This window comes from Muscardinus avellanarius, assembly GCF_963383645.1.
Source record: "Muscardinus avellanarius genome assembly, chromosome: 12".
NCBI classification, from domain to species: domain Eukaryota; kingdom Metazoa; phylum Chordata; class Mammalia; order Rodentia; family Gliridae; genus Muscardinus; species Muscardinus avellanarius.
The window spans coordinates 81063977-81080198 of NC_137798.1; the positions used below are offsets into that span (position 1 = coordinate 81063977).

A 16222-nucleotide genomic window follows, 5' to 3' on the forward strand; every position below is an offset into this window, starting at 1 on the left:
AGAGGAGTTCCTCCTCTCCAAAACTGGGACCCGGACTCTCAGTCGGCGTGGGCAGCGTGCCTTGACCCTCCTTTTCTGCGGCCGCAGATCTGAGTGGCCCAGCCTCAGTTTCCCCCCTACTTTTCTCTGCCACCCTAGACTGCTGCCCGTCATTGTTCTCGCTGCCCAATGAGGGTGCTTTTGTGAAGGCTGCCAGATTGGGGTGTGTTCTCTTTATTCTGTCTTTCAAACAAAACAAGGCCTCTACGGGCGGCGGGAGGGTGGACCCCGGCAACCCACCCCCTGGGCTCCCTTCAGGTTGATGCACTGATTTTTTCTTTTTTTCCTTCTTCTTCTCACCGAGTAGTATTTTATTGTACAAGAGCCACGCCCTGGATTCTTAAAGGCACCCTGCGCTCTGTTTGGCCATGTGTTAACTCTGCAGCTGGTGCGTGGGAGGCCTCTGGAGAGCCACCTACTTTTCCCGCCTCCTGATTCCTCCTCCCACCCCATTTGAGAATTTAGAGATGCCAGGAGGGAAGAAGGTGACTGGGGGTGGCAGCACCGGGGCTGCCCCAGCTGCAGCTGCCGCCACCACCGCTGCCGCCTGCCCTGGGGTCAGGCGTTTGGAGCCCAGCGAAGGGGCCTCAGCCCAGAGAGATGATGAGCCAGAGGAGGAAGGGGAAGAGGACCTGAGAGATGGAGGCGTCCCTTTCTTCGTCAACCGGGGTGGGCTGCCTGTGAACGAGGCCACCTGGGAAAGGATGTGGAAGCACGTGGCCAAGATTCACCCTGATGGAGAGGAAGTGGCGAAGCGGATCCGTGGGGCCACGGACCTGCCCAAGGTGAGGTGTGGGGTGGGGGCGGGCAGGACCGTGGGCCCCCGTGGGCCAGGGTGTTGTTAGTGACCCGGGGCCAAGAGAGCAAAGCCACACTTCTGATGGATAGGGCAGGGACCACTGGTAAAACACAGGCCGGTCATACCCGTCCAGAACTTTCTTCCCATTGCTGATGGGGTCATTCTACAAAGGAGGCTCGGGTTCCCTATCTCCAGGCCATCCATCACTCTTTGACCAGCATACAGATAAACTAAGAAAGTCACTAACGTGGCTTGACATCTATTTGGCTAATGATACTCTCTAAACTATGAGCAGACAGATAACAAATGACTAAGGAGCTACAGGGATTCATGGGCTGAGAAAATATTTTCATGCCTTATCTCACTGAATTCACCCGACAGCTTTGTGGAGGAGGTGCAGTTTGGGTCTCCATTTTACGGACCATTTTACAGGAAGCTCACGACCCAAGTAGGAAGTCAGTCCCACAGCCAGCAGGCGTCAGAGCTGGGACTGAGTGAGTGCCAGGTCCTTGGGCTCCGGGTCCAGCGCTCTGTTGGACACTAGATTCAGGGAAATCAGAACAATAAAGAAGGGTGGAAAATGAAGAGGAGTAAAGTTAAGGAATGTGTCTGTGTTGTCTGGGATGAAGGCAGAGGCTGTCTCATTCATCTTTGTCTTTCCAAGGCCTCCTGTGTGCCTGGCACTGATGTGTGTTTGTGAATGAAAGGGTGTTTGAGAGCTCTGAGCCTGTACAGTCTCTAGGCACATACGTGCTTGATACATTTTGTACCAACATTATTGGTAGCCGGGCATGGTGGCCTACATGCCTGCAATCCTAGTACTTGGGAGGCTGAGACAGGAGGACCACAGGTTCAGAGCCAGCCTTGCCAACTTAGTGAGAACCTCTTTCCAAATACAAAATAGACCCTCTTTCCAAATACAGAATAAAATAGGGTGGGGGTGGCTAGGAGGTAGAATGCTGCTGGGTTTAATCCCCAGCACCACAACAAACAATCAAAAACATTATGGGTAAGTCTAAGGAAGAAGGGTCCAGTACAGCAGTGTCCAGGACAGAGCCCTCTGGTCAGAGGTCAGAGCCTAGAGCTTGGTCTTGCCTGCCCAGGTGAGAAGGGAGGAGGAGGGGGAGAACAGAGTTAGCATGGCTTAGACATGGGGACGAGGGGCCCATGTGGTTTTGTTTTTACCAGGTTATTAGCAGAGCCATGAGAAAATGTCCTCTTGAAAGAGAATCTGAGGTTGAAGGTTGAGCTACTGCCTAGAATTTCTTGGGGAAATATGTGGAAATTGGTTTTGAATGTCTGCATCATTGTCCTGTGTACTGACTTATAATTTACTTAGCTAATCTGTGGTTGAATATTGTTTAATACAAAACAAATTTTTTTATTTTATTTTTTGCAGTGCTGGCGATGGAACCCAGGGCCTCACACCTGCTAGGCAAGTGCTCTGCCACTGAGCTATATCTCTAGCCCCAGTATTTTTTTTTTCTTAAAGCAAATACCATATTGAACCTTTAAAACAGAAATTTTAGGATCTGGCTCTGAATTTTTTCCCCTGGGATAAATTTGCCTAGCATGCATGAGGACCTGGGTTTGATCCTCAGCACTGCAAAAGAAAAAAAAAAAAAGCCAAAGAATAGGAACATTGGTTTGGCTCACCCGCCTGTCTGTATGCATGAGGCAAGCCCCTTTGACCTGTTCCAGCCACAGTTTTCTCACCTGTAAAATGGAATCGATTGTGGGGAAGATTAAATGGGTAACCATATCTTCAAGCATTTGACAAACTGTAAAGCCCCAACCCAGGGCTGGTTATTGGTGCCCATTCCTTTTCTCCTCCCTTCACGAAGAGGGCACACCAGATGTTACTCGGAGCTGGTGTGCCAGGGAGGCCAGACTCCCGTGCTTGTCCTCCAGGAGCAAGTTGGTGCTGAGCAGATGGCTCTCCCGCCATCCTGCTTCTGTCTAAATCGGGCGAGAGGAGAGTGTGAATGGTTTCTGCAGAACTGTCGCCACTCCTGGGGACTAAAAACATACTAGTGAGTTCCCTAGCAACTGATCTGTGATGGCATCTTGTCTTCTTCAACCCAGACCTACAGGAAAGACACGGATGAAGGAATGAAGAGATTCGTGAGAGAGGAAGGAGTTGAGACAAACAGGAGTAGGATAGGCTGGAAAGAATTTTCTTAGGGTTTTGGAAAATTTGAAACATCCCTCCCAAAGCCATAGGAAAAGTGTCTCAGATGGAGATCACATGAGTCCCTGGCATGCCCCAGGGTGCAGGAAGCCTCAGGCTGCACGCTGCAGGGGCACCCAGCCCAGGCCACCCCTTCCTCCCAGTGGAGGTTGCACCCTGGTCGGCCCAAGAATGGTTTTGTTGAGACTGCACAGTGTCTTAAAAGATCGCCCGAGCCAAAAGTTAAAATTGGGAGATTTCTCACATAACGATCCAGAGTTTTGGAGTCTTTTCAGAAAATGAGAAGATTTGGGAACAGACTCTGCAATCTCACATGGCAGCTAGGCTTGGAGAGGGGGCGTTAGCTGCGCCCCCACCCCCACCCCACACACACATACACCTGCCTACCTGCTTTCCAATTTTGTTACCTGCCTGACCCCTGTAGGCAGCTGGGCCTGGGCCCACTGCAGGGCAGTGTGATAAGGGAGAGCCTCTGGAGTCCATCCCACCATGTGCAGGGCCTTGTTCCCCAGTAGCTACTTGCATGAGGAGAGTGTGCAGCCCCCTCCCCTCAGTTTCCTCTTCTGTAAAATGGGAGCGGTGGCCATGCCTATTTCAGCGAGATGCTGAGAGGAGCTGATGATGTAAAGCCCGTGATGTCTCACCAGGTGAGCATCTAATAGGTGCCCAGCGGTACAAGGAGAACTTTGGAGAAAGATCTTCCTTAGTATGATGTCAATATGGCAAAGGGCAGCAGTATCTTAAGACCCAAAGCCAGCAACTGTTTATGTCCCTTGATGAGACTCTCTCCTTGTTTCCCCTTTATAGACCCAGCTACCACCTACCCAAACCCAGCTGCTGCAGGGCCATGGTGCCTCTGGCCGCTGAGCACCTGCTGAATGGGGGTTTGGACATCCTCTCCAAAAGGGTCAGTGTGTGCTGGCTGCTATCGTTGGCACATACTAATAGCAGTGACAGTGGGCAGGAAATTAGCCTTTTCTGTGTGCCAGGCCTGTTCTAAGGGCCCCACACGCAGCATCTCATGTATGCCATGAGGTGGGTTCTGGTAGGGTGCCCATTTTACAGAGGAGGCAGTCTGAGGCACAGAGAGGTTCAGGAGCATCACTGATGTCACAGAGCTGGGAGCCAGCGGCATGTCCAGCTTTGGCGCCTGCTCTAGGTCCCCTGTTTCTTGCCCCCACATATAGCCATAGGCTGTCCGCCTTCCCCAGGCCTCCTTATTGTGCTGGGCTCCACCATTGGGGGTGTCCTGGCAGAGCTCAAGGTGCTCAGGGGCTCTGGGCACAGGCGTACCTGGCCCCAGGCAGCAGGGGAGGGCCGCCCCGAGGAGGTCTGTGCAGCCAAATCGCTTGCCCCTTTAGCTCACTCTGGCCTCGCCCCCCAACAGCGAGGCAGTCTTCACTGGCTCCTGTTTTGGAGGTGGGGCTGGGGGGTGGCAAATCCAGGTGACCAGGCCCACGGTGGCCTGGCGGCCTGGTGTGCAGTCTCTCTGAATTGTGACAGTGAAGAGCCTGTGCTTGAACCCTGAGCGTTCAGATGGAGCGCAGCCTGCAGCTGGGCCGCAGGGATCAAGCTGCTGGCTAGAGGCTCCATCCAACTCGGCCGCAGTGACGCGACCCCTGAGACCCTGCTTGGGTATCCCAGGCCTCTTCTGATTCTCCTCCTTCTCCCAGAGTAGCCAGGACCTGGGCCCTTTGCCCACTGGCAGGTGCAGATGCTCTTATGGTACTTCCTGGCCCTGGCCTTGGCCCTGCCTGGAACATAGGCTCATGGTTCTTGGACTGCAGCTCCCTCCCTATTTGGAGTTCCTCATGGAAGATGCATTTTACACACACACACACACACACACACACACACACACACACACACACACCAGGTCACTGGATTCCCACTTAACAAGCAGGGATGCTCTGCTCCGCTGGGAATGACCCTGAGCTCGGGTGCCTGGATATATGTGTGATGCACGCGCACACACACACACACACACACACCCCAGGTCACTGGATTCCCACTTAACAAGCAGGGATGCTCTGCTCCGCTGGGAATGACCCTGAGCTCGGGTGCCTGGATATATGTGTGATGCTGTCGGTAGGAAATCACTAAGTAATTCCTGTAATACCTCCCTCATCTCCGTCTTCTTGGCACTGGTGGGAGGAAGCGGGCAGTCCGGGCCTTTGGAGGGTGCTGGGCCCCTCTCAGCGTTAGGGTGGCCAAGCAGGAAGAGGGGCAGCTCCCACCCCTGGGCCTTTGTCCTGTTGGTGGCTGTGAGTGGTGGTGCCAGTTCGAGTAGGGAATGATGTGAAGGGGGAATTAGCTCCCTCCAGACAGAGCCATCAGCTGCTGAGGGCCAGTGTGGTTGCTAGGGACTGCCAGACAGGAAGGAGAAGACCGAGGGCCGGTGGGGAGGGGAAGCCTGTGTGAGGCTGGCGCTCTGGACCGGCCCCCAGCCGCCTGCATCTCAGCCCTCTGAAGGGAGGAGGTGCCCCTTGGACTGTCCTGTGTCCCTGCCATTATCCTCCCCCAGAAATGAATGTGCGGTGGTGATAAGTGGGGTGTCACATTCCTTCCCGTCAAAGCCCCAGCTACGGCAGCCACATTATTAAGAAGGCTGTGCCCAGCCAGGCATGGTGGCGCATGACTATAATCCCAGTACCTGGGAGGCTGAGATAAGAGGATCTCAGGTTTGAGGCCAGCCTCAGCAACTTAGCAAAACTTTGTTTCAAATAAAAAGGACTGGGCGTATAGCTCAGCCCTTGGGTTCAGTCCTCAGCAACACGTACACGCACACACACACACACACACACAGACGGTATGCCCTGTGGACTCAGAGGCTACCAAGGAAAGAAGAGAGCTGACTTCCCTTCCACACTTGGTCCCACCTCAGGTTGTCACAAGGGTCCTGGCTCCTTCCCTTCCGAACTCACCTGTGCTTGTGTGCTGATGCTCTGCAGCCCAACCAGGTGGGACAAGAAAGCTCTGTGTGACCTTCAGGGTCCAGGTGATGCCCTGGGGAGGGGGGACACATCACAGCTGATGGGGGCAGCTCAGAGGGATGGGCTCTGTCCCTGGAAGTCTGGTTCTTCTGCCCAAAGAAGTTGGTTCAGAAGTTCAGAGGCCTCTCTTGGCCCCACTTGGCCTGCCCTGGCTGAAGAGGAGGCCCATGCCTGCATGGCCTCCTTCCTGGAGAATGGCTGGTAGCCGAGGGACAGCCTGGGGTCTGCTTTCCTGGCCTGACTCCCAGAAGCCCGGCAGCCATAGCCTGTGGGCTCCCAGGCATCTGGAGGTGCCTGCCTGACTCATTTCCCCTCTCCCTTTAATGAGCTGGGTGCTGGAAAGTCCCCTCTGGGGAGCAGGACTCTCCGGTTACCCAGTCACCTGTACTGCTTAGGTGGGGAGTTGGTGGGGGAAAGGTGTTAAAGGAAACCTCAAGGCCCCTGAGCCTTGGGTTGGCACTGTGGAAAGCCTGGTAAATGCTACTGGGTAAGTGATACCCACTGGTAAGGAGATGTTCACCTCTTCTAGGACGTCCACCTCCCCAGGAGGAAAGGGCTCTAAGAAAGCCAGTTTTAATCTATTACTGAACCAGAGTATATTAGTCTGGTTTTTGTTACTATAATGAAATACCTGAAGATGATTACTTAAGAAGAAAAGAGGTTTATTTAGCTCATACATTTGGAAGCTGAACAAGATCCAAAACAGCATACCATTTGTGTGGCCCCTGGTGAAGGCCCAGCGGTGGTGCATGGGGTCTTGGCTGGAGGGCAGTCAGTGGAGGGGGAGTCACACCACGAAACAGGAAGCCGGCGCAAAGGGAGGGGCCAGGCCTACTCTTAGGACAACCCTGAAAACCACCCGCTTGCCCTCCAAGGGCACAGCTCCAGAATTGACACCTCCAACCAGGACCCACCACACTGAAGACCATACCTCGACATCTTTGAAACCAGAGAGCAGACTGAACCCAAATCCCAATTAACCAAATCCCAACATCCTTGTGAAGCATTGAAGTCAATGAATACTTAAAATTCAAAACAGTTGGCAAATCAACCTATGTTCTTCTGAAATTATTAAAGAAGCATAAAATTGGAACTTCTGCGTAAGCTCCACGTTAGAAGTGGCGTCAAGGCAGGAGGGGAGGGATGGCTGAGGGGCGCCCAGCGGGAGGCTCTGATAGGAAGCTCAGGAGAGGAGGGAGCCGGGCAGGTTCTCTTGGGGGATCCTGGGTGTCTGCTGGGCTGGAGCTCTGCTCCGGGTGAGCTCCTGCTGACCAGAGCCCTTTCTGTGTCCCCAGATTCCCATACCGAGTATGCCTACTTTCCAGCCGTCTACGCCGGTCCCTGAGCGCCTGGAAGCCGTGCAGCGCTACATCAGAGAGCTGCAGTATCCTCTCAGGGTGGGGCCACAGCAAGTGTCTCAGAGGAGGCTGGCCTGGGGTCCGCAGAGCTGCCTGATTCCCAGCTCCCAGTGGGCGCCATTTGCTGTGGGGACTCTGAGGAGTGCTGGCCCCGCTCCAGCCTCCCCTCACCGCTCCTCCCACTGCCCTGTGTGTGATGGAATAGAGAGAGGGAAATGGCTCCCAGGCCTTGCAGGGGAGAAAGGCCACTGTCATCCATCCAGCCCAAGCAAAGGGAAGGAGACGGTGCCGCTGGGGCTATTGAAAACCTCATTTTAAAGGTGGGAGAAATGGTAAAGGAACTAGAGGTAACTTCCACATCTTGGAATTCCCTTCTGGTTCTTGGCAGGAGGCCCAGCCTGCAAAGCACTCACTGGGGCCAGATTCCCCCACGTCCCAGAGTTGGGGGCACCTCTAACCCCTGCATCCTACCCCAAAGCAGCATCCTGGGCCCCCTCCTTCAGCACTCCTGCTATAGGTGATGTCCGGGGGGTGGGGAGAGGCATGGTCTGCACTGAGGATGGCTGGGCGGACCACTGGAGAGCGGGGCCAGCCCTCTCTTTGTCAGTGGGGAAATTGCGAGCAGCAAGGGGAGGCATGGGCATAGCAGCACCCAGCTACTGGTGGCAGAAGCTGGACCCCCAACCCCTCCAGCCTTCTTCCAGTCCTCGGGAGCTGTCTGAAGCTGCCAGGCTTCCCTGCCTTGGCTGCCAGGCTGCCTCTCAGTCTCTCTTCCTAGGAAGGGAGGCCAGGAGAGAAAAAGAAATCCAGAGGTGAGGGAGGAGGAAGCAGAAGAGGCTATGGGTGGGGGCCGTGGAGGAACACCCTGCTCTGCCTCCTGGCCACTCCAGGAGAAGCAGGAGGTCTCGAGCATCCTCTGAGTGCCTGTGACAGGCACTTTGTGGGCTGGGGGAGGGGAAAGCGGGAAGGGACCCTCTCTTCCAGACCAACCCAGTAGGCCCTTAACCAGCGCCCACAGGTACAATCACACAGGGACACAGTTCTTTGAAATTAAGAAGAGCAGACCTCTGACAGGGTACGTAATGGGAGGCCCTGCCCCGGTTCACGGTGCCGCAGCCCCTGCTCGGATCCTCTGCGAATGCTCTGAGCTTGGCCTTTGAGGGGGAGTTCAGCAGGCCTGCAGGGACTCTCCCAAGAGAGGCCAGCCATGGGGCCCTGAGGATGTCAAAAGTAGGGGAATCCAGCCTCCATGAACACCGGGGCCACCTTGACCAGAGGGATCCCCTAGCATTTGTGCCCAGCCAGGAGGTGGCGGGAGCTTGCATGTGTGTGGTAGAGGGTGGACCGGGTGGATGGTCGTCGTTTAGGGTTTTCTCTAGTGAGAGGCGAGGCTATCAGGACGCAGCCTCCCCCCCTGTTCTGCAAGTGCCTGTGCACTCCTCCACAGGCATGGCGCTGGTGTGCTGCCCCTGCGACCTTCTGTGCCTTTTCTGGCCATGAAGTGGAAGGCTCAGTGTCTGAGCAGCAGGGACCCTCTAGAGAGAAGGCCGCGCCTCTCACTTCCCCAGTCTCCGCCCAGCAGCAGGCTCCCGGCAGCCACTGGCTCTGGAGAACTTCTGCCAGGGAAGGCCACCAGGCCAGACCCTGGGGAAAGAATTGTGACTGAGACAGGGTGCCCAGCCCAGAGATGCCCCCAGGCCTGAAGCCCCTGGGGTTTAAAAATGAACAAGAATCTTACATCTTGTTCCACATGTAATCTGTTTGCTTTCTTGTGACAGATGCTTTTAAATGGTTTATTTACTTAATTACCCCCTCTGGAGGCCCTAGGGTAAAATCCAGCTTCCCTAACCCCAAACTTCCCTCTGGTCCGATGCCGGCTGCTGCTGTGGGCAGGGACTAGAAAAGCCTGCCCTCCCAAAGTCTTTGAGGAGGAGCCAGGCTGGGCTGGAGGAAGTAGAAGAAGGGAAGGAACCCTGCTGGTCCTCAGTGGCCGCCTCTTCCCACCCCCCCCCTCAGGCTCCAGACATGGGGGAGGGGAGGGCAGTGCTGGACTTGAGCTGGGGAAAGCCTGGAGGTGTCCACCCCCCACCCGTCTCCTGACCCTTCCCTAATGGAGGGGGCTGGAGACGTTGTCCTCAGCGTAGCTCTGTCTCCCTTTCCCACAGGCTGATGGACCTGGCCAAGGAAATGACCAAAGAGGCTCTGCCAATCAAATGCCTGGAAGCCGTGATCCTGGGAATGTATCCTGCTGCACGCACAGAGGCCTGGGAGGGGACTGGCTAGCTCTGCCTGTTGCCCAGGCTTCCTGCTCTGGATGGGGTGGGCTGAGTGAAGTCAGGGTCTCCCCAGGGCTGTCTGGCCCCTAGTGGAGAAGCCTGGGAGGGGGTTCCGTCCCCTGTGCCTCAGTTGTTTCCTTCCCAGGCTTGCTGGACAGCTGTTTCGAGTTCCTGCACAGTGACCTCATGGCTCAGTGATGACCTATCACCTGCGGAGCCCTGGGTTCACTCCCCAGCACCAGAAGTAAACAGATGGGGGCAGTAGTGAGCTCAGTCCAGAACACACTGAGCTGTGGAGGTGACAGATTTGCTCTTGGAAGTAGAGCTGCCTAAAACCACACACAGGGTTTCCCATTCCGCCCCCAAGGGCAGCAGTGGGGCCTGGAGCTGGGCCAGCAGGGTGGCTGGGGAGGCCGCCTGCCCCAGAGCCCACAGTCAGAACAGAGGAGAGGTTGTGTTTGTAGCTGGTCCTCTCTAATAACTGGTCAGAGCCTCAACCCTCCCTTCTTTTTTTTAATTAGACACTTTATTGTAAACTATTTTAACTTAGCAAACATAGAACAACATGATGCTCCGCTGCACCCGTTACTCAGTTCACCAGCTGGGGCCAGGCCTGTTTCATCTCTCTGCACCTCCCTCGTTCCTTTTAAGCCTTTAAACATTTTGCTGTCATGCACTGGCTCTCAGTGCTGCAGGGGAGCACAGAATAGGGGGCAACCAGGGTGGAGGGCAAGGGCACCCCATGGAAGGAGTCCATCCCTAGGGTAGATCCCAGGAGGAGAAAATGATGCTCAGAGGTGAGAAGCAGCTTCTCCCAGTGGCTGTGACCTGAGGGGACACCCCTCCCAGCCTGCCTTAGTTTACACAAAGAGGTTCTGAGTGCTGCTTCGACTGTAGTGGACACTGTAATAGGGCAGGCCCATTTTTAAGAGCCCAATCAGTGTTGCCTGTGTAGAGTCCTTTGCTACTTTAGTCATGGAACTACCCAGAAACCTCAGGCCACAGCCAGCTTCTCCTTTGAGACCCATTTTCTCTCCTTCAGGGACCATGCATCAAAGCAGAGCCCACCCCTACTATAGGGGGAGGCTGCTCCCCTCCCCCCAGAGCACACAGAGGTGCTGGTCCAGGCGGGATCGTGCGGTCCCAAGGCCGCTCAGGGGTCACCTGGTAGCTCATGGGCAAAAAGAAAACAGGAGCAGCCCCCTCCCCACCAGGCGAAGGGCCCCTGTCCAGTCCCCACGGCTCCCTCAGCCACCACAAATGCAGTGGCTTCTACTGTTTGTTTCTGCCCTGTTTCCGCTGCGTCCTGAGCCTCTGCCCCGTGAGGATGTGCATTTCTTACATATCCTGTATCCCTGGTCCCTGGCAAAGAATTGGGCTCAGTAAGCGTTGGCAGAATGACTTTAATGCTGGAGGAACTTGATGTAGTGTCCGAGGGCATAGATTCCGGGCTCAGCCCAACCTAGACTGGAATCCTGGCTCTGCTGCTTATCTGCAGTCAGGACAGTTGAGTGTGTGGTGCATACAGGGCACTTAGCACAGCGGCTGTAAGAGGCCTCCGCCCCGCACTTATTTATTCATCTCCTTCCATGTGTTCAAGAAGAGTTTTACTAGCTAAGCACAGTGGCGCATGCCTATAACTCCAGTTCTTGGGGGGCTGAGACAGGAGGAGCATAGGTTCAAGGCTGGCATCAGCAACTTAGTGAGGCCTTATTTCAAAAAGGGCTGGGAGTATAGCTTGGAGGTAGAATGCCCCTGGGTCCAATGCCCAGTACAAAAAGAAAAGGAAGAAGAGTTTTACTGTTATGTGCCTGGCTCTGTGCTGGGCTCTGGAGACCCGGAGAACATGATAGCTGAGGTCCCTGTCCTTGGGAAGCTTACATTCTAGTGTGAAAGACAAAATAAGCAAGAAATAAAATGCAGGTGGCAGCCAGTGCCATGGAGGAGACCGCAGTGGAGCTGACTTTGGGGAGGTGGGAGGCACCGGCTCGGGGCTGAGGAGGAGCCGGCGGGGCTCAGGTGGGGCCTGGGTGTGCGGAGCTGGTGAGCAGGTGGGGCCGTGGTCAGAGGCTGCAGCGGGCGTGGGGCCAGGTGCTGCCCTCCCTGCGGAGGTAACTGGCTTGGTTCTATTTGAAGGGTGATTGTCAGAGCATGGGGGAAGGAGGAAGGGAGATGAACGGAATCACTTGCATCTGGGAGGAAATCTATGGGTGAAAGAGAAAGAAATGTGAGAATATGTCTGGGAGGCTGTGCGCGCTGAGGAGAAGCCTGTGCACTGCACTGATGGGGCCAGCGAGCCAGGGCCCTCCCTGCTTTGGCCACGCCCTGGAGAGCCTGCAGTTGGGAGCCGGGGCCCTGTTGCTGTGTCTGGGGAGCTCTGCTGGGCCGCTGGGAGCCAGTTCCTCTAGAGGCCCCATTGCAGAGCACCTCCTATTGCCAGGCTGGCTGCTAGTGGCTGCTAGACGGAAGGAATTTGGAGCCCAACAGGCTGTGGTGTCTGGTGGCCGGGGTCGCCCGGGCCACACGCCTGCCCCACTGGTGGGGCTTCTGGTCCTGGGGCTGCCTCTTCTGACCTTTTCCTTAGCTCGGTTGACCGGCAGTTACCTCACCAACAGCATGCCCACCCTGGAGCGCTTCCCCATCAGCTTCAAGACCTACTTCTCAGGGAACTACTTCCGCCACATCGTGCTGGGAGTGAACTGCGGGGGCCGCTTCGGGGCCCTGGGCATGAGCCGGCGCGAGGACCTGATGTACAAGCCGCCGGCCTTCCGCACGCTCAGCGAGCTCGTGCTGGACTACGAGGCTGCCTACGGCCGCTGCTGGCACGTGCTGAAGAAGGTGAAGCTGGGCCAGTGCGTGTCCCACGACCCGCACAGCGTGGAGCAGATTGAGTGGAAGCACTCCGTGCTGGACGTGGAGAAGCTGGGCCGCGACGACTTCCGCAAGGAGCTGGAGCGCCACGCCCGCGACATGCGGCTCAAGGTCAGGCGTGGTCCTTGCTGCATCCTGGGGACCCTCCTCTGCTCCATAGGGGAGGTGACGGGGAGCAGTCGACAGCTCCTCAGGGCCCGGCTTCTCTCTGAGGTCTTATTGTTGAGGTTGTACCTGGGCAGACCAAGGACAGCTCCAGGTGGGGAGAGCGGAAGCTGGGTTTGCTGCAGTAGATCTTGGACTGGAGAACAGAGGCATGGATGGCATTCCAGGATGGGGTAGGGGAGGAGTTAAGGTCAGCTAGTGGAGCCAGGCATTGGTGCACATCTGTAATACTAGGACTTGGGAGGCTGAGACTGGAGGACAGCAGGTTTGAGGCCAGCCCCAGAACTTAGTGAAACCCTGTTTCCAAATAATAAAAATGTCTGTGTTATAACCTGGAAGTAGAATGCCCCTGGGTTCAATCCCCCCTCCAAAATAATCAACTTGTGGGAAGTCCTGACCTATCTAGGAAGATGGTTGTATGGGGTGGTTAGTAGCCTCTGCCACTCCTGAGCCCTGCCTCTTGAGCCCCCCAACCCCCTGCACACAATAAAGGACTAGAAGGAAGAGGACAGTCAGACTGTGAAGGAGACAGAGGGTGGTCCTCCCCACCACACCCCTTTCCCACTCAGAGGAGCAGGTGTCTGGGGATTTGGGGCATCTGTTGTACCCAGAACCGTCGGGCTTGAGCTGCTGAGGAGTTGGCCCAGGAGCCTCCGCAGGCAGAGTTGGGGGCTGTCCCCAGCCCCGCGGGACTGGGGTGCCTCCCTGGGGTCTCCTGAGTGTTCAGCCACGCTGGGGCCCCGGCCCTCCAGGCAGCCTGGCACCCCCATCCACCAACAGGCCTGGACACTTTCATATCCTCGGTTTCCCCGACAGCCCCAGGAGGGGAGGCAACAGGCGGGCACTGGGTGGTGACCCCACCCTTGGGGTAGGAAGCCCAGAGACTTGCTCCCAGGCATTGCAAAGCAATGGGACAGAAACCTCGTCTTCAGCCGCAACCCCAGCCTGTTTAGCACTAAGGCCTACCTGTGTCTGCTCCTACCTAGCTCCCCGCGGTGCAACCTGGGTTTCGAAAACTCAGGTCAGACTGACTGTGGTACTTTGAGGATGGTTCATTTGTTTTTCTCTCTCTCTTTCTTTTTTTTATAAATAGAGACAGGGCTACTAACCGGGCTTCTGATGGGTTTGCCTTAAGCAGTGCCACTCTCGGGTGTGGTAGCATCCCAGCTCCCCAGCTCAGATTCGGGCTACATCTGCAGCAGCCGCTTACCTGGCCTGGGTGGACAGGTCTCTCTCTAGGGCCCCCCACTTTGTGCTCCAGTGGAGCAGAGATTAGAGAGCCCTGCTGCACTGGCAGCTCCGGTGCCTGGGAAGTAGATTTGGAAAGACCCAGACTCAGGGTAGAGGGCCACCGGAGGCTTCCTGGGGCCTGTCACCAGGGACGCTGGGCCATGGCAGGGCACGTTGGCTCGGGCGCAGCCCTGGAGCAGGCTTTTGTTTCTTCCCACCTAGATTGGCAAAGGAACTGGGCCACCCTCTCCCACCAAGGACCGGAAGAAGGACGTCTCCTCCCCACAGCGGGCCCAGTCCAGCCCACACCGCAGGAACAGCCGCAGCGAAAGACGGTGAGGGAGGACATTGCCCAGGGTCAGAGGGGGCTCAGAGGAGGACTTGGTCCTTCCTCTACTCTTCAGGGCCCTCTCTTCACCCCTCCTTTTCTCTTACCCTTTTTACTTCCACCTGAAGGAAATGACTTGGGGTGGTGGGTATGTGTGTTGACATGGCCCTACAGTAGTGCGGTACCATTTCCCCCAAAGGAAACAGCCCCCAGCTTCCCCTGGTCCAGGCTGCAGGTCTGAGGCTGGCAGCAGTGGGTCATATGGGAAGTTGGGGCCCCTGTGAGGCAGCGGGTCCTCCAGCAGTTTCCCAGGGGCAGGGTGGTTGAACATTACCAACACCTTTGTGCAGCCAGGTACATGGCTTTGAACACCACTTTGCCCCCAAGAGTCTGGTTTTTGTCAGTGTTTAGATGGCAAAGATTGCCTTTAAAATCCCAGGCAGGCCTCCTGTTCAGATTCCTCCTCTGTGTCATTCCGGCTCTTGCTTTAAATACAATTGTCATTCAGAAGTTGCCCCTCCAGTGTGGATTAAGGGGAACCAAGCAGACCCCCGGCACCAAAATATCCATGACCACTGACTTTGATCTAAAAAGCTTTCATATAGAACAGACTCCCCTTGAGAGATGTAGACTTTAAGACTTAACCCATCAATTGCCACCAGATCAGCTAGCCTCCAGCCTGTGTGAGACAGGAATCCATCCAGGAAGCAAGAGCTGGCCAGGATTCCCAGAACACAAGCCCCTGTCCTCTCCTGCTGCCTTGCAGGGCCCCTTGGAGAAGGGAAGCAGAAGCCAGCTCCTGCTTGCTCCTCCTCCACCCCCAACCACTCACCCCCACGCTATGCTTTCTCCCCCACAGGCCCTCGGGTGAAAAGAAGCCTTCTGAGCCCAAAGCCATGCCAGACCTCAACGGGTACCAGATCCGGGTGTGAGGCACGTGTTGTCACCCCAGGAGCCCTGCTACTGGAGGCCGGGATCCACCTGCCAGCACCAGCCTGGCTGGTGGGAGAGGGCGGTGATGGGGCAGGGCGCAGGCCATGGGAGGGTCTTTGCAGCCCAGCTCCCCTCCCACCCAGCCAAGCCCCTAACAGTGGGCCCACAGGCAGTATTTTATTTGGAGGTTTTAGCTCTACAACTAAAGCTTAAGGTATTGGGGGAAAAAGACAACTGGCTGGAAGGGCAGTGCTTAGAGACCTGAGAGCTGCGGGGCTGGGGGAGGACGGCTCGCTGCTTCAGCCCTGGCCACTCACTGGGGATTTGGGTGCATCTGAACATGCGAAGTTTCCCAGCCCCGCCAGCCTGTGGGCAGAGGGTGTGGGGTATTTCTCCACTTGGGACTGTCCTGGCAGAGTCTTGACCCAGGGATAGGAAAGCAGGGTAGGAATCATCCTGAGAAAGGCCTGTGTAGCCTGTAAGTGGGGAGCTTGGCAAAGGCCATATCTGCCTGCGAGCAGGAGCTCGTGGGGACCCAGGAGAGCCCTTGGGCCCTTGTGTCACTATAGGCAGCACCGTGTGGGCCTGGGCTACGGGAGAACCAGAGGCCCCTCCCCTGGGCCTAGCCTTGCTGTTGCTCCAGTCCAGGGGGCTCCCTGCCCAGGGCTGGGCTTCGCTGAGGGTCCCAGGTTGCACCAGGGCCAGCGTGCCTGTCGGGAGTGAGCAGGCCTGGCTGGTGGTCTGGGAAAAGCTGGGCAAGAAGTGCTGGTGGGAGTGCAGTCTCCTGCACCCTCCTAATACATTAGCCCTTGCCCGTGAAATTAAGACCAGATCTGGCACCTGTGGCCGGGCCTGCCTCCCCTCCTTCAGCAGCTCCTTAGGCTTATGGGTACACCATGGTTGGGCCTGCCATGTCTACCAGTGCTGTTGGGGAAGAACCTGAGCAGGCAGCAGTGTCCCCTCCTGCCCATCAGGCATGTGGTCACAGGTGGGGGAGTGAGAGGCCGTGGGGGAGTTGGCAGAGCTGGGGAATCTCTGG

The 16222-nt window shown here is 56.4% G+C and overlaps 1 protein-coding gene across 1 annotated transcript; it reads left to right on the plus strand.

Moving 5' to 3' along the window:
* Positions 1 to 506: 506 nt before the first annotated feature.
* VASH1 (vasohibin 1) lies at positions 507 to 15182 on the plus strand (the record flags this gene model as incomplete). Its single annotated transcript, XM_080708317.1, has 7 exons — positions 507 to 824; positions 7318 to 7406; positions 8399 to 8455; positions 9546 to 9620; positions 12257 to 12638; positions 14145 to 14257; positions 15110 to 15182. 7 exons carry the CDS (start codon positions 507 to 509, stop codon positions 15180 to 15182), a joined length of 1107 nt encoding a protein of 368 aa, XP_080564443.1.
* Positions 15183 to 16222: the final 1040 nt, after the last annotated feature.